The sequence below is a fragment of the Trachemys scripta genome, chromosome 7 (assembly GCF_013100865.1).
Source record: "Trachemys scripta elegans isolate TJP31775 chromosome 7, CAS_Tse_1.0, whole genome shotgun sequence".
NCBI classification, from domain to species: Eukaryota; Metazoa; Chordata; order Testudines; family Emydidae; genus Trachemys; species Trachemys scripta.
Genome location: NC_048304.1, coordinates 25,400,955 through 25,419,122, shown reverse-complemented (window position 1 = coordinate 25,419,122; position 18,168 = coordinate 25,400,955). Strand labels below are relative to the sequence as shown.

The 18,168-nt window shown below is 40.2% G+C and overlaps 1 protein-coding gene across 7 annotated transcripts in view; it reads right to left on the bottom strand.

Moving 5' to 3' along the window:
• Positions 1-17,796, bottom strand: part of TASOR (transcription activation suppressor) — a 57,821-nt gene extending 40,025 nt beyond the window's left edge. For 3 of the 7 annotated variants that reach the window (XM_034775794.1, XM_034775793.1, XM_034775795.1), the window contains exons 1-6: positions 17,236-17,791; positions 7,278-7,423; positions 5,066-5,158; positions 3,546-3,618; positions 2,325-2,416; positions 1,756-1,914 (exon numbers count right to left, since the gene is read on the bottom strand). In XM_034775794.1, the coding sequence (XP_034631685.1) occupies positions 1,756-1,914; positions 2,325-2,416; positions 3,546-3,618; positions 5,066-5,158; positions 7,278-7,423; positions 17,236-17,614 (942 nt within the window). In that variant the 5' untranslated portion in view covers positions 17,615-17,791. Of the gene's footprint in view, positions 1-1,755; positions 1,915-2,324; positions 2,417-3,545; positions 3,619-5,065; positions 5,159-7,277; positions 7,424-17,235 lie in introns of all 7 variants that reach the window. The other 4 variants (XM_034775797.1, XM_034775798.1, XM_034775792.1 and 1 more) reach the window with 3 other exon arrangements.
• Positions 17,797-18,168: the final 372 nt, after the last annotated feature.

The following is an 18,168-nucleotide window of genomic DNA, read 5'->3' as shown; positions in this document are numbered from 1 at the left end:
TACTTCTGGATATGGCCCTGCCTGATATTCAGGCATTGGTGGTCTGGGCAGGGATGCTGGTGCGGAGAGAGATCTCTTCCTCAATGGCATCATAGACTGGTTTTGCAATGTTCAAATGATGGGTCATAGCACCTGCAATAGGGCCAGAACAGCATGCCACCGAAGTACAGCGGAGTCGCTTGGTATTGTCAAGATTGGCACTGAATAAGTCAAGCTAGCAGGGAGTAAGCCCTGCAGGGGAAAAGCCAGGAGGGCTCTTAATAGTAGTATTCACAGAGCTCGGAGGAGATCGTTCGCTGCTCAAAGACAGGGAGCATATATGCCCCAGTGATAGTGAAGAGTAAACCTCTTTTAGGGGTGGCACAGACACACAAGTATTAAGTCTGTATCAGTGCTAGTAAGAGGCTGGGCACCTTAATGGTCCACACCAAGGAGTGCATTGTCAGAACCAAGGCTGGCAGAGTCCACAGTGTCACAGGCTTCTCCATTTTTATGGGAGGATGCTGAGCTCCATCTGGAGTCACAGCAGCTCCTCTCAGTGCCAGACTTCAAGACCTGGGATCCTGGTACCAGCTTCAATGTTGATGTTGAGGTCTGCTTTAGTGCAAGGGCGTCAGAGCCATGTCAACGCCAGGCCTTTTCTTGGTGCAGTCTTCTCCACAATGGTCTTTGTCATCACTTGTCTGTTCAGTGCAGCACTGACTTATCAAGCAGGACTCTGAAGTTTGTCTTTTAGCAGTCTGAGGAGACCTTTGTGGGCTGTTCAAGAAAACATAAATCACGAAGCTGAAGTTCACTCTAGCGGAGAATGACAAGCATATGAAATGTAAGATCCTCACCCCACCCCTCCTAAAAAAGAAGGGGGGGAAGACACCTCCTGTGTCCATCGTTCAGGGGGATTAATCCATCACAGGATGGATAAGACTTGAAGTCAGAGGGTGGGCTGGTCTCACCAGTAGAGAGTTTGAATCAGTCCTTGGAGGTCAAAATATAGGAAAATGAGAAGTAGCAGAAGACTCTGAAAAGTTTTAGCCTGAGCTAAAAAGCAGCAGTGGGGTCAGACACTCATCAAATTCCGTCTCACTGCCATGGGTGGTAAGAGGAAACTGAGGGAGGGGGTGGGCATGCCCTCATACAGGAGCAGGAGGAGACAAAGTATGTACACTGATCCAGACACTATTTTAAAAAAAGCCACTCTGTTCTTATACATGTGAGGTGTGTGCTCACCTGCAGTGGAATCCACACGGACACATAGCAAAGATAATATTTTAGAGAGAGGGAGAAACTTATTGTGAACTTAGCAAAGGGATACAGGACCACTTACAATGTTTTCATTACAACAGAATGAAAAAAAAAAAAATAATAATAATAATAATAATAAATGGAGATATACCTATTGCATAGAACTGGAAGAGACCCTGAAAGGTCATCAAGTCCAGCCCCCTGCCTTCACTAGCAGGACCAAGTACTGATTTTACCCCAGATCCCTAAGTGGTCCCCTCAAGGATTGAGCTCACAACCCTGGGTTTAGCAGGACTAATGCTCAAACCACTGAGCTATCCCTCCCCCCTGAAAACTATGTTGAGGTATATGTAAGATTTTAGAACAGGCAAATATCTTACTTGTACAGTAAAGGTATCAGGTAATCCACATCTGACTCCCTGTCTGAAGTGTTAAAATCTGTAACACTACTACGCCATGCTCTCTTTTCATAGATACAAATATACAATATAATAAATGAAGCTTCTCTCCTACCTGAGTAAGCTCATACGCTCTATAAGCCAACAAGGAATTTACTTTATTAGCATTCTTTGAAACGTGGCACTCATGCTTTGGTGTTGGATCTAGTGCACTTTTAACTGTTGATTCCATTGTTTTCACACCCATATGGTCATATATGCTTTTCATTTTTCCCTATAGAGCAAAAAAGAAGAATTGCAGGATTAATTTCTTAACTATATCAATTGTTAGAGCAGCTACAGATAAAGTACAACAGCACTGTAAGAATGAGGTAACTGACATTTAGTTACAAGTATTTATAAAAGTCATTCTCATTCCATCTTTTTGAAGAAAAAGCAAAATTGAAGGAACAAAAACAAACCAATTAAATCTGCAGGGCAAGAGCTAAGTTGTGGTTTATTAAAGTCAATGTATGCTTTTAAATAAAAATGATTACATATTTTCTTCCTACTACAGAGCCTTGTATACTTTCAGATTCGCGCCAAAAACAAGTAGCAGAATTCTATAACAAGCCACCAAAAGCAAGAAAGCTTCAGTAATAAGAAATGCAGCCTTTGAAGATAAACGCTAAGAGTAGACGTTACCTTTATTATTTTAAAAATAATCATGTCACCAGTTGCTCCAGCTTCCAGGGGATTAGCCTGTAATAAATCAGCATATCTGGAGAGATATACACCTGATGAGGAAGGTAGAGTACAAAGTTTAAAAAAATGAAGATTCTGAAGATTAATCTCCTAAGTGTAACATTTTAATCAGCATGACAAGAGTTTTAGCCATTTGTATAATAAGACAAATATCAGTTCAGTAAAACTGTAGCAATACTGTAGCTACATAGAAGGACAAAACAGACTAAACTGCTTGATGAGAAGCATAACAATGTGTTCAGCCACCTTTCATGCTACTACATTAAACTGTGGGCAACATTCTACAGTTAAGCTTGGCAGAACTTGATTTTTTTCTTTGAATCAATTTTTATTTTTACAGTTGTAGGGTTGGGATTAGGCAGGGCTGACAGTGCTGTTGCAGGGGGCTCCCTGTGCTGCCAAGAAGCCCAAAACATCAGGGCAAAGGTGTGCAGGTGGCTGCAGTCATCCTGGCCCAGCGTCCCGATGACAGCAAGGACGACGACAAGCCCCAGCTGTAGAGGAGACCACCGTACTGATAAAAACAGGACACCCGATCTCTGAAGGCACAAGATATAGGGAATGCTGGATCCTGGTGGGGCAAAGCACAGACTCCTGGCCAGAGCGGTGTCTGTCAGCCCTCTGCAGCACCTTCACCCTTTCCCCCATTGTTTGCCTCCGTGTAGAGTTTCAGCTGAGTTGGGGGTATAGTTATGCTGGAAGGCCTTAGATGGGTGCCAGCAACCTGTTCTTTGATCTACAGACAACTACAAGAGTGCAGAACTACAACTTCAAGCTAAACAGATCACAGGGGGTCCATGTGCTCCCTCCCCCCAATCTGGTTTTCCAATTGCCCCCCAAAAATGAATAGGATTCTGCCTATGGATGCCTAGAACATTCCCTGAAATTTTGTAATTAGGTAATTCATTCTTACTTCTGTGAAATCCATTTTTCAGACAAGCTTAATTTTGTTTAATTTGTGTATTTGTGAACTGTACTGCTCCTGAATCAAAGGTCATTACCTGAAACCAGCTGGGTGGGATTTTTCTGAAGTGTAAGTGCAAATTTTGGGAAATTCTATAGCAAGGACAATAGGTTTAAAGTAATATCACATTCTTCATAACGTAAAAAATCACACTGTATGATGTAAATATACAGAAAGAAAAGAGAAAAGATAGTTACCCATGGAAGGGCTGCCAAGAATTGTTATTTTGGAATGGCCCGCCTGTAGCCCTTTTTCACATATATTTTGCACCTGAATTGAACAAATATATCTAATTTTAGATGCATACATATTTGCAAAGTAAAGTTAGAATATGAGTGGAACAGGCAACAGTTTAATAAACCTCTCCTTTTTATGAGTACATACTCTAAGTTATATTTGTATGCCAAACACTTAATACAAAATTAGTGTAATCTCAATTATAATTGTACCTATGTTACTGTACAACTCTTAGGGAAGTAGTTCTCAAATTTTGTACTCGTGACCCCTTTCACGTAGCAAGCCTCTGAGTGCGACCCCCCCCTTATAAATATATAAAAAAGTGTTTTTAATTTAACACCATTATAAATGCTGGATGCAAAGCAGGGTTTGGTGTGGAGGCTGACAGCTCGTGACCCCCCATGTAATAACCTCGCGACCCCCTGTTTGAGAACCCCTGTCTTAGGGCATAAACTTTAATAAATGCCAAATGTGGACAGTTTTGTTTGCTGTGGAGGCAATGCATTTATTGATATAGGTCTATACCGCTTAACCATAGCCATCTAAAAAATTATAGAAAATAAGATGTTCTTGATCAACAGCCACACACTTGAATGTGTAATTACTACATTTTGATGACTTCTCTCTGTATCATAAAGGTAAAGAGAATACAGAATCTTTTCTTCCTCCACCCTACATCCATCATAAGGTAGCAGCAGAAGGCCCCATCCAATATGGTGCCTTTCCTATAGGATCCTGATTGCAAATATGGCACATTATGTAGGGCTCTTGGGGATATACAGCCTCATTGAGGAAGACACATTTTTTAATTTTATATATTTATTTTCATACAGAGTCTGATCACAGAGGACGTACACCCCAGAAAGCAGCATGATTTTTTTTTTTTTTTTTTTACTCTCCCTGCTTTTACATCAGAAAGGGACTCACTGCTATAGTGCCAACTAGCCAACATGTCACACAACAATTTTCAGGGGGGGTCTCACTTGTGTTCATGTCAAGAGAAAAGCAGTACAAGTTACCCAAAGATCCCCCCCAAAAAAGTCTCAAAATCAAGCAGGCAATATCCCTTTTTGAGGTGTTAGAGCATGCATATTTAAAAAAGCCAAATGTTTAAAACACACAATAGGTAAAACTTAGAATGCACTCTGTTTTATTGCAGGGGGGGGGGGAGGGGAAGGGAGGAAGAGGGGTAAGCATAAGCCTAAGAGGTATGATCCCAAAAGGTAAAGAAAAAACAAACACATTTGTAACTGGAACCCTATTAATTCCACAGCGTAACAGATCAGTTCTGTGACAAGATTACTCTCGTCTGTAATTACCATGGCTCCCTTGTGCTGAATTCTGCAGAACACATATCAGTAGTTAGTGGATACTAAAGTCATCAACAAACAATTCTGTTTGAAAGACCATCCCAAAGCAGAACAAGGAAAAAAAAAAAAAAAAAAAAAAAAGTTACTTTATAAAGCTAGTCTCTACTCACCTGAGGTCGATCAACCATCAGAAATGCATAGGATTCAACAAGCTCTTTTTCTAGGCGACCATCACATTTCAGTTCTCTGCGTTTTTCTGTGAACTATTATCAAGCAAAGTCTTAATACGTGCAATGAAGAAACCAGTATTGGCACGATCAAGTGCCACCTGGCTTCCAAAGAAGCCTAATTTGGCTAAGTTACAGTCTACTTTGTTAGCTCGAGGTGCAAATAATCAAAAGGCCAATTTGAATGAGGTTAATGTTTCAGCACAGTTTCCAATAAACAATTTCAGAAGAGTCTGTATCCTTTCACCTAGGGTATGGGAGGGGGAAGCATTCAGCTTAAGTTCTCATATGTCATTTTGGACTTCCATTCTAGATGCAAGTCCTATGGTTCAGAAGTTGATCATCACTTCCGACCACTGATTTCTGTTGCACAAAATCCAAGTCCGAATTTCATATTTTGTTAGTCTTGCCTCACTGCTATCAGTTTGTATCAAATTTTTTTAATTGAAGAAGACAGTTACAAGCAAGCTTGCATTGGACCCATGGGTTATTTTAACAGAATAAAAAGGAAAAAAAGTTGCCCTTTAACTAGTGCTGTCATTTCCAAGAAAGGAGAAGCACATTAACAAGGCTATATTCTTCTCCCCATACTTGAAAACTTAGTAGTATTCAGCCAAATTACGTAGTCACAAAAACACTCAGGAAATCATCAACAGTTTATGAATTGTCTGAAAACAAGACAATACACAAGCCAGTAAAATCTGATGTTATAGTTCCAGAATGCAGTGATTTTTTTTTTTTTTTGGTGTGGCACCGAGGAGGCAAACAAGTTTTTTCTTCAAGAGGGTTCAGCACAGTATTTTCATGACTGCTTGTTAGTTTTAAAGCCAATCACACTGCTTGATTTGCTAATTCAGCTACTGAACTTGTTTTGCCACTGCTTCTGAGAGAACTATAAATCTAGAAGAGATGATTTAATGTAAGAGCAATATTTAAAATTAAATAGACTACTATAGCTTATGCAGAAGGCATTAAACCTGTATTGGAAGATACCACCATTAATTTACAATAATTATGCACCTCAAAATTGAAAGACAAACAGGAAGCACAAAGAAGCTCAGATCTCAAACAGCAGCAGTGGCACTAGCTCCCCCTCACATTTTTTCCCTCACTTCAGGATGCTAGAGTTTCATCCACCATAAAACTCTTAGATATTCCTGACATCAAGCCAGCAGTATGAAATTTCTAAGCATAGTCAGTAGTAAAACTGCTGGAACAGTAGTAGTCTGGACATTTTGGGCCAGATTCTGCAATTGGATACCAGACCTCTGAAGAAGCAGTCTTGGTTACTGGCTTGGCTATGGCCAAAAAGAGATTTAAATGTTGCAGGCTGTTTTCTGCACAGCAATCTTCGGATCTCTCTTTTGGACAGACATGACCTTTTTTAAATAAGATTTCCACTAACACTGGGCTTAAACCTAGACTCGGGGGGAGGAGGAGGGCGGCCACGGCGGGAGAAGAGTCATAGTAGCTCTCCTATTGGAAACTTCATATTTTTTGTTTACCTCAGTTCAAATGATATTCACAGCAACCAGTCTGTTTTATTCAGAAGTAAAACAAGGCCAGGCAGGAGAAACCTAAAGGCCTCTGTAACAGAAATGGTAGGGTACACAGCGAGAAGTGTGACACTGCACCCATTTCCCTCATCTTGGAGGCAGCAAGATCAAATCATCAAGCCCTTCCCCCCCCCCCCCTCTTTGGTCCCTGCCCCCAAAAAGAAGAGGGTACCAGTAACCCCCTCCTGAAAGATCTCTGCTGTATACACCATCTATTACAAATCTGGTTAGCTCTGCTAGTAATGGGAACTTCCAAGAGGAAAGACTGATAATATGGTTTGTAAACAGTATTTCTTTATATTTCACATTGTGTATTAATAAAAATCATGTTATGTTTTGAAATTGCCCTAATTTAGTTATCTTGAATTTAAAAGCTTATTGGATTATTTCTGTAGTGCTATCCATTTAAGTATAGCAAACTAACTCAAATACAGGTAGTCACATTCAGTGTCCTCAAGAACCCAGCATGAAGCAACACTACAAGGATCCAACACTTAAGCATATTAAACCATTTGGCTTCAAGTAAATGGAGTTGGGCAAAACCACTAAAGTTTATAGCTTACACACAGTTTCATAAACAGCAAACTGTGGGTACTCACCTCCTTTTCCAATAGCTCACTATGGATTAAGCTGGCTCTTTTGTAATTGAAATTGGCCATTGAACTTGACTCCAAATAAGATGAATGCAAAATTTTCACAACATCTTCAAACTCTCGAGATCCCATAGCTACTGGCTGAAAGAGTGCTATACAGAGAGAAGAAAGTTAGTATCAATACAGATTTGAAAACTTCCCAGTACATTTTCATTTCACTAATAGGATTTTTATCTTGATCTTATAAAACTATTTATGTTTAATGGCTTTATTCATTTTAGATACTGTATATTAAAAACTGTCTCACAAAAGGTGGAATATAGGCTTGTCAGTATCACAGCCAGGCACATCATTATCATTTCTCCATCCGATACCAGTATTTACTTTTGAGCAAGTTGTCAACTTAGTTTACAAGAGCTTTCCAAGGGAAGTACACTAATGTAATTAAACATACTCCCAAGAAAGTAGCAGACATATTGCAAAAAGCTGTAACACACAGTTATACAGAATAATATGTTATTGTAAGAATGCAGTAGTTTCAGGTTGTAGCCCCTCCATTTTCTCCAAAAAAAAAAAAAATAAAAAAAAAATTGATGTTACAGTGTCTGGTGAACACGTAGGCTATTTACCCTGACAATAAATGGGTATTATAGAGGGGACAATATAGATTCAGCTATGGTTGTTCACATTCTAGTTTAAGAAATCCCCCAAGACAACATGGGTCTTCTGTATAACATAATTATGCATTCACAAAGATGGCCACTTCAAATTTACTTTTTTGCTAAGCTATTGCCTAAATCTGCGTAGCAGTCTCCTTGATTTGGGTTTATCTTTTAACCCCTCATCTCCATCCCCATTGACCATTTCAGATGCACAGAATGAGGGCCAAATGACCAGCAGGGGACTGTAGAGCATGGAGTAGCAAAGAACTGAAAAACAGACTTGGAGAGAGAAGACCCAAAGAAATGGAGCTGTACTCCTAAAACATCATGTACCAGGTATTTTCTCTACACAGCTTTTTTAAGGTGTACAGAAATAGTGCTTTATCCTGACGGTACAGGAGTTCTTGTTTGTAAACAGTTCTGCTACATACCTTCAAAATAGTACTTTTGGCCTTCTATTACTCCCTATCTCCTGCTCTAAAAGCGCAGGAGGCACAGAAGTTCTAGAAGAATCACAAAAACAAATGTGGATAAAAGTACAGAATATTTACCAAAATAGCAATAAATGATTTAGAGTGCGTGTCAAGGATTACACAAGACTGGGCCACGGCGTGTGAATCTGCATGGTTTTTAAAGGGGTGGGAGAGGTGCACGAAATTAAATAGGGTTATTATAGAGTCACAAGAACAGCTTGACCAACAGCTGGTAAAAGCTGGTCAGTTACTGCCAATGAAAAGACAAAGACAGCATCTATTGCTATATTTATGGTCATGCAATTGGGTCCATCTTAATGGAAAGTGAAAATAGTGAGTGCTGCATGTTTTAATTATATTGCAAGAATGAGACAAAGATATATAGTGGAAAAAGACTAATGAGCAAGCAGTTTGCTTTCCAGTGCCATCCAGTCAGGCATCAGACCCTTCTAGGAAGAAATTACTAGATACAGGAGTCATGATTTGTTTCTTTACGCAGTATTAAGTCACTGCCATGGTTATTTAAGGCAGCTGAACCATACATTTGTCTCTGCAAGGCGGCTAAATTTAGCATGGACATTAAAAAATAATTGATCCTGTTTTTACTGATTTTTTTTTTTTAATTTGTTACTGAAACAAGTCATCTTTCAACAGAGGCAGAAGGCCTAGTTCTTGCAGCTGTATATATCATACAGTTGTACTTTAAAGATTTAATGCCATGGTAAGCATGAACACAAAATCTACCTGTTATACATACACAGTTAATTATGCATGTGAACCCTATTAATGACAAAGTTTGGCTTGAGTGTGCATTATACGTATTACAGTAGAGTCTGAAGGCAACCACCAACTCATGGCCCCATTTTACCAGGTATCATACTGACATACAATAAAATGGTCCCTAATCCAAACAGCTCACAATCTTAGTTCAAGACATTGGGGCAGGAGAGAGAGAAAGACACCCAACCAAGCATAGGGAAGGAACAGAGAGGAAAGTCAGGATAACAGTTTTTTCCTCCATTAATGAAGATGGATTACAGCAGCAGTTTTAGCGCGCACACACACAAAATCTTGGCTACATCTTGATTTCTCCAGATCTAAAGACCATGTGCTTTGTTGTTTACTATATTAGAGCTCTTCTTATAGGATTAAGAAAAGTTACATCAAAGTATTGGAAAATTTCCACATTACCTACAAATAAATCTGTGTGTCAAAGTTTTTAAGAAGTTACTTGAGTAATAAATCTGATTTAAGACTGCAGTAATTCTGCATTTATCTGCACAGTATCTACATGCACTACATTCAATAAATTATGCTGGAAACAGTTTCACTATAGATTGTATCGAACTTTGATCACCCAGGGGATTTCTGTTTAGCGCAACTAAAAAGAAATTTTCTTCAAATGTCTTGTAGTAAAAATAGCAGAGGTTTGAAGTGGTTGTCCAGTTATGTTACTAAGACTGTTGTTGAATTCCTGTAATCTTGATGAACAAAGTTGCCTTAGCTGCTCAATATTATGTATACAGTTCACGAGACTTGCAATATTATATGCAAGAGTGGCCACATATTACAGCAGCATATTGTCTACTTCCTCAATGCAAGTCTGTAAAAGGCACATTACTGCCTATGGAGAGGTCCTGCCCGCTGTTAAAACTCTGTTGGGACATTATTAATGAGGTTACACATGTGTGTTTTCTTAGACCTTGCACTCTGATGAATGATTTTTATGGAGATCAGCAGTCCTCCAAAATGTAGTTTCTTCACAAGCCTTATCTTCATTTTCTTCTACGATGAATAATGTGTTATTGACAACTAGACATCAAACAGTTTTGCATACGGCAAATCACATGGATTGCTGTGGTATTACCACCAAATCCCTTGAATGAGGGGAGTAGATGTAGTCCACAGCTCTGGTAATAACAAAGGTTTGTTTTTTTAATTTCTTGGGAATAAAGTTTTATATGCAGAGAAAGACATGCATAGCTGTTCAAGAATAGGTTTTGAAAGTGTATTATGTAATTTTTTTTACATTATAGTTCTTGTGACAGATATAAATTAATAAAATTTCTTTAGTTAGGCTGAGAATTGATGCCATCTCTGAACTAAATATAGATCCATTGGCAATATATCAATTTGAGACCCCTTAAAGCACCTTGGATTTTCAGAAAGTGTTGAACATTCAACCGCTGGAAAAGTCAGGCCCCTTTATGAGTGACATTTGGGTGCCTGGTTTGACTTTTTAATTTTTGAATATCTTGACCCTAAAGTTCTGAGTTGAAGGTGCTTTAAACCCGAAATATGCATTTCACCTGAGGGGAAAAAAAAGTTTAATGAAGGATCCTATATTCTGTATATGATTTGTTTTCATCAAATCAAGCAAGCAGCAAGGCTTTATGATGCGTCTTTTGGTGATACTGTCTTAAAAAAAAAATCCACAAATTTCATTATAGAGCAAGTTCTTCCTGTTCACATGTAAAACACAGAAAAAAGTAAAAATTATGTAACTTTGTTGTTACTTAATGCTTAAGGTACTGTAAAAGATTTAATGATCGACAGCCTTGCGCTTCTATCTTAGAAAATAGTCTTTTTGTTTTGTTTTTTGGTGTGTGTGTGTTAGAGTTGGGTTACCGAGGCCTAAGGAAAAGCAATCTTCTCAAAGCATACAACAAACAGCAGGGCTCTTACATCCCTACTGCCTCAGCTGCTGAAATAATAGTTCGATTGAATTGTTTAGATGGAATTTAGTGGGGGGAATGTAACAAAACAAAAACAAAAGGCTAATTTTATTATGGGGTGGATAGGGAAGTCATTCAACCCTGACTTCAGCCAGCAAAAACCCAGTCAACAAAGTTTTAACACAACCTGGGTTTCGGGAGGTATTTTTTGTTTTTATAAAAAGGAAGGGAGCATTTGGGGGTAGGTCAGGAAACATTTTTCTATACAGATCACCTGTTGCTTAGAACGTAAATCTAAGCCAGAGAAGGTATTTTAATACAGTTCAGGAGGCACATAGCCCCAGGACCACCAGTTGAATGTATGGTTCCTATATAGGCTATGCCATGTCAAGTTTTTTGTTGCAACCAAGTACTAATTGTAACTATAGAAGTGCAGTTCCAGATCATATTGTCTGTATTACTATGCCTAAAAGGTAATCACCACATCCTGTAATATGTGCACATGATTTAGATTTTAATGGTATTCATTAAGCTTATTTCAGGCCTTACACTTTGAGGAGCTCAAGAAGCAAAGTACAATTACTAGGGCCCTACCTAATTCACAGCCGTGAAAAAACACACCATCGACGTGAAATCTGGTCTTTTGTGTACGTTTACCCTATACAGTACAGATTTCATGAGGGAGATCAGTGTTTCTCAAACTGGCGGGGTCCCGACCCAAAATGGGGTTGTGGGGGAGATCACAGAGTTATCGTGGGGGGGAGGGTGTCACAGTATTGCCACCCTTACTTCTGCACTGCCTTCAGAGATGGGCCCTTGGCCAGCCACTGCCACACTCTGGCCACCCAGCTCTGAAGGCAGTGCAGAAGTAAGGGTGGCAATATCGCAAATCCCTCCCCCCACAAATTCCCTTTTGGTCAGGACCCCTACAGTTACAACACTATGAAATTTCAGATTTAAATATCTGAAATCATGAAATTTATGATTTTTAAAATCCTATGACCATGACATCGACCAAAATGGACTCTGAATTTGGTAGGGCCGTAACAATAATCTGGACTAGAAAAATACCTGACCTGTTTATACCAGCCATTTTCCAGTTTTTGTGATGTTAACTGCATACAGTTATGGAAACGAGAAAACTAATTTATAGTATCCTTATGACATATAGGAACTATGCTCAACCATTTGTGATATTTTGTTTGAAGTACAAAAAAAGATTTCACTACGCTTGGCACAGAAGCTAGACCAGTATTATAACAGTCGTTTTGTTAGACAGAAAGAAAAATCTATAAGTGTGGGTTTTTTTTTTTATAAAAAAAAAAAAAGACATTTTAATGTTTGAAATCAGATATTGGTGCTGGACTGCCTAGACTGGTGCTATGCCTTGTTTTCAATGCCAAGACACCATTAGTCAATTTCCGTATATGACTCTCAGTAAGCAATATATCAAATCATTCAAATTATCAGATTAAATCTGCAGGTTCCCCTCCTCCCCCCCCCCCCCTTTTTTTTTTTTTTTTTTAAAGACTGAACGTGCAACTACATCAGGAAAATAATCTTGCTTTTTTCTTGAGGAATACTGACTGTCTTCACCTGACACTTCAGGTTTCCAGGAATACAAAGTATTTTCCTTCTTATCAAATCAGTAAAAAGAGCAGGATGATATTGCTCTTTAGGAATGAAGTGTTTCTGCCACCAAGATATGAAAAGTACCGTTTTCTTGAAGTCACGATTTCCAAGGGCAAGATCATCAAGACAGATATGCACTGATAAAATAGGACATCACAATGGTTAATATAAGCCTTGAGCTTGTATTATTGTAGTGTCTTTGCCCCTAAAAGGTCCGTAAACAGTTTACAAATTCAGGGAATCACAATCCCCTAGGGTGGAAACGGTCAATGGTGAACAGCATACAGCCACCCTTCCCAAAAGTTTAGGAAGAATAATGGAAAAATACATATCTAATGAACTGTCAAACAATATAGGTCATCAAAAAACCACCCTCACGTGAACTAGAGTTTGGCTAACAACCCGGCACTTACAAGTGCCACGGAGTCTTTAACAACAAGTAAGCAAGACCTAGATTTTGCATCTAGACAGTGAAAGAAGTGGCAGCACCCTAACAAGTGCTTGAGTACCTTCCTGATTTGGCATGTGCCTATCTTTATGCATAGGAGCAGCAGAGGGACTACTCAAGCACATATTTAATTGCCTTTCTGAAATCAGAGGCATAATGCTGATGAGTTAGTCCACCAGGGAGTCCAAAGGAAGACTGGTACCAGCACTATTTATTATGCACTTGCCCTTCCCTGTCACAATTAGATGAAAGGCTTCTCAAAGCAATGGCCAGGCTCAAGCTGGCCAGCTTGCAAGATATGGCTTTAAATAATAATAATAATAATACACGACATGGTAGTAGGGCAGTAAGCCACAAGGTTCATGAACAAAACAGGAAACTGTACTATTACAATTAGTGCCCTGTGTGACTAGATACCATAAAATAGACGAAATCCTCGAGACAAAATAAATTTCATCTTTCCTGCTTATAAATACACCTCTACCCCGATAGAACGCTGTCCTCGGGAGCCAAAAAAATCTTACCGCGTTATATTGAACTTGCTTTGATCCGCCCGAGCGCACAGTCCCCCTCCACCCCGGAGTGCTGCTTTACCGCGTTATATCCGAATCGTGTTATATCGGGGTAAAGGTGTATATTTAAGGCCATACTCCCTTAATTGTCCCTATAGAAAAGGGAGAGCAAATAAATTAAAAATGCCTCCTGGCATTTAATGAAAAAGTTTATAAGAGTCCCCCCCCCGGGAATTAGAGTCTAATAAAGAATCAATAGAAAGAGCCTAGTTATATAATCCCTCAATTAGTTCCATCTGCTTTGTTCAGCTCACGTTATCACATTTTCTGTAACTCTTTAGATGGTAGGCTTAGCCTTGATATCATACTTTCATTTGTTTCTAGTCGTCATTCAAGGAACATCTATTCCTGCTTCAGAAACTGAAGAAGCTGGTAGACCGAGGATTTACCTGTGTTTTCCGAATTTTGCAAATTCCATGTAGTTTTTAAATTGCCTCACATAGTTATTTAAAAAAAAAAAGTCCAAAGTATAATAGGTTTTAGTGTCCTTTTTAAAATGCAATGGAAAAGAAAATGTAGTTATGACTTGCACTGATCTAGTGCTTCCATCATGGAGGAGCGCAAAGAACTGTTATAGGTCATATACTATAGGGATCAGTTTCCCACAAGTAAAAAACAGTCACCCTGTGGGTGGAATACAGCAGCCATTCTGCACCAGCAATGCTACAACATAATTTTAGACAAGAGGCCAAGAAAAACTTCCACTGGAAGTTATAGAAGAATGGGGGAGGGGGGAGAGAGAGAGAGAGAAAAGAGCAATGTTGCCTAGTGTTCCCAAGTTTGGAATTTGGGCAGGGCAGCAATATCAACATCCCTACCTTTCCAAGGAGAATCATGTCATCTTTATCACCCATTAAGTGCTTGGTGGAAGAATGGGGTGATCTGGATGGTCTTCTTGGTTTCAGAACACAAAGTGCCAGCAGTGCATTGTCTCTCTGGCATTAAATTGGGGTACTGGTGTAGTACTGATTTAATACCAAAACTTCCCAATTCATCATTCAACACTTCCTGCAACACCCAAGTTCTCTCTGGAAGCCTTCCATCCAATTACTGATCTGGCCCAATTTTGGCTTCTGATGTGCCATGATATCATCATGGCTTATTATACTATGGTATTGTTATGGCAACAGCCAAGCACCCATAAACAATAAACCAGCACATGTATATGATGGAATGGAAAGAAATGTTTCAAGTGTCCAAACTTCTTAACTAGCACGTATTATTAAAAACAGAGACCTCTTTGGACAATATTTTAAAGAAGAAATTCTGATATACTAAAAGATGAAATCCATAAGAACATGCCAAATAAAATCTTGATGTTAGCAAGTAAGTTGGAACCAGTTAGATCAGACTAGTCTCCCCCTCTATCCCAAAGGAAGTGATAGAAGTAGTTCTAAACTCAAGGTATTTAAAATACTTGATTGGTCAGAAACATATACTGCAGGAAAACAATCCTGCACAGGCAAGTGTCTGGAAAACACAAGAAGGTGTTTTCCAGACCTAGTTTATATATTTCAGGTTTATCCAGATTCACAATGGAACCAAAGTGCTAGATAAGTACTTCCAAAAAAAAAAAAAAAATCAAATCTATGTGATGCACTGAATGCCTCTGAGATTTGGTTCTATAACTTTGAGGTTAAAACAATCACACTTGGTCTTGGGACATCTAAAACAAGGAGCCATTTTTAAAATCCAGGCATTTTTCTATCAGATGACCATCAAGGAGGACAGGACATTACTTTAAGTCAGTGGTTCCCAAACTGGGATTCCTGAACCCCTGGGGGTTCGCAAGATATTACAGGAGGTTCTCGGGAAAAAAATTTCCTAAAGGTGGACAGAGCTGTCCCTAGGGACCCTGGGCAGCATGGGGCCAGCAGCCTGGAGCCTCTGGACTTCCAAGAGCTAAGCAGATCAAAGCAAGCATACCTACCACACTGAGGAGATTTAAACTTCAAGACTCCTTATAAGAAATGGAAAGGGAGATGGATATTTTTTCCTGTTTTTAAAATTTAATAGGCAGCTAGAATTGTTTTTAAATTATGAAGAACAAGCTTAAGCTTTGCTGTAACATGCGTTGTTTGCCTGGACTGCTCAAGACCTGAATGCTTGTGTAGGAGGAACTCTTTGAGTTGGCTTCTTAAATACCTTCATGCTACTTCACATCAGATATTTGATACAATATAGGAGCCTTGTCTTATAAGAGGTTTATTCAAAGTGATACAAACTACAAAAGTGAGATTTTGGAAGAGTGTTGCTATTTTCATAATGTAATAAAATACTGTAATGATAAATAATTAATAATAGTGTGTAATAAGCATGTCAAAAACAAATTTTATATTTCCAAGATCACTGCTTTTATAATTTATTCTTAGGTAAAGGAGAAAATCCCTGGAAATATTCATTTTTAGGAGGGGGTTCGCAAGTCTTGATATTTTAGTGAAAGGGGTTCACAGGTTGTTAAAGTTTGGGAACCACTGCTTTAAGTCAATCAGCTCCTTTTACATTGGCCTCTGCTAGGCTTCATATCCACTTTTGTATTTCTGAGAGAATTACTGCCATCTTTAAAATGGGAAGGAGAAATGGGATAATCAAACAAACCTACCTTCACTTCCTCCTCACAGAACAAAATTTTAAAGAACGTTACAAAAGTTAAACAACCTCATTGAAAGATGAAAACCCTGTATGAAAATGTTTTGCAATAGTAACTGTTGTGTTATTGAGCCCTATTCCACTACTAGGGAAGGGCAAGAAAGGGGCAACTTGGGGGAGGGGAAAGAGGGGGAGACACCAAAGTAAGTAAATCTTCTTGGCAAATTAACAAAATAAAAGCAAGCAGAAATGAACAGTCTCCCAGAAAATGAGAGAGAGCACTGGCTTTCAGAGAAAGTTCCATTAAAAAAATAGGATCCTCAAAAAAGTAGCATTTCCAGTGTGAGGCACATGAATGTGGGATGCACACTTCTCTCCTGCAAAGAGATGAAGACACAGGCAAGCTTTCAATGGGTAAGGAAAGAAGGGTCATCTTCTCTGCATGTGTCTCTGAAGTAGAAATGTATAAAGTGTTTACCAGCTCAATCTAAGTATGGACGCAATTGTCTCCTGCAGAGAGGGAAGAAGAGGGAAAGATAGAAAAAGAACCATCTTCTATGTCCGTGTGCGTGTCCCACAGAGAACCATCTTCTCTGTGTGTGTCTGTGCATCTCAGAAGTGGGGCTGTGATAAACCGTTTCCAAGCCCACCCTGATCAAATCCAGCCTTTTCCATTTTTAAGCTACCATCTCAAATTCAAGCTTTTTTTCCCCCTTACACAAAAAGGAGAATTTAAAATGCCTAACGCTAAAAATCTCATCCCCAGAAGCCTCTCTAATCGGAGCCATGCCACAGCCTCCTCCACACCCGCAGGATTTTGCATGCAGCTGTGAGAATTGTATAAAGAGCCTCCCTAATGAATAAGATGAAGAGGGGGGTGAGGGAGAGAAGAAGGGGGGAGGAAGGGAACAACCTTTCTTTTCTCTGCTCTTCCTGGGGATCTGAAAATTCCTCCTAATAGGCAGATCTTCAGGGGGCTTGGGGAGAGGGGGAGGACCCCCCAACACGTCGCTGGTTTGTTGTGGCTGCTGCTGTTCATGTGCGGTGGAGACGCTGCTCTTGCGCTGGCGGCTGCTGCTGCTGAGATTTGGGGGGGTCTGGTCTTCTGTAGCAGCCACCAGCAGCGCCTCCTCAGCGGTACCATCAGAGCGGCCGCCATCTTGTGTGTTGTCCTCAGCTGCTGCTGCGCTGCTGCTGCTCTCCACACCGAGGAGGCCCCGGTCGTTCTTTTCCGTCCGCTGAAGCTGCTCCGGCTCTATCTCGCCACCGCCAGTAACCCCAGCATCCGCCATTGAACTCTACAGCGAGGAAACAACTGAGCGCTATCAACTCTTTCTTCTCGTCTTCTCCCTCGGAGCTGCCCCTTCCCAAGCTCCATGCACCACCCACCGCTAGCCTCTACCGCGCTGCGCCGCTCTACCACTCCGGGGGCTCACTTTATGGCAACAACTCCGCCTCTCCTTCCCCCCAACATGGCGGCGGCGGCGCCGCAGCTGGGAAAGGGGCGTGGCCAGCGTCCGGCCAGCGGCGACCAATCAATGCGTAGGGCAGGTTATAAATATGGGAGGAGGGCGGTACCGTGCAAGTGGCGCAGCGAAGCGAGAACATATCAAACTGGCAAAAATGGCACGGCCCCTCGTTTGGCGCGCCTCTGCCTCAAGTCCGTCCCTCCCTCTCTCCCACTCCTCGATTCCTTGTGGGGCCTGGTTCCCATCCCTATTTTATGTCTTCTCGCTCTTTGGCCCTGGCAGCAAGATAAAGGAGAGTTCATACTGATCGTGGTGGTTTTTCCTTTCAGGCAGCACAGCAGCCACAAAAGGGTGGGTTGGCACTATTGACCGTTGTT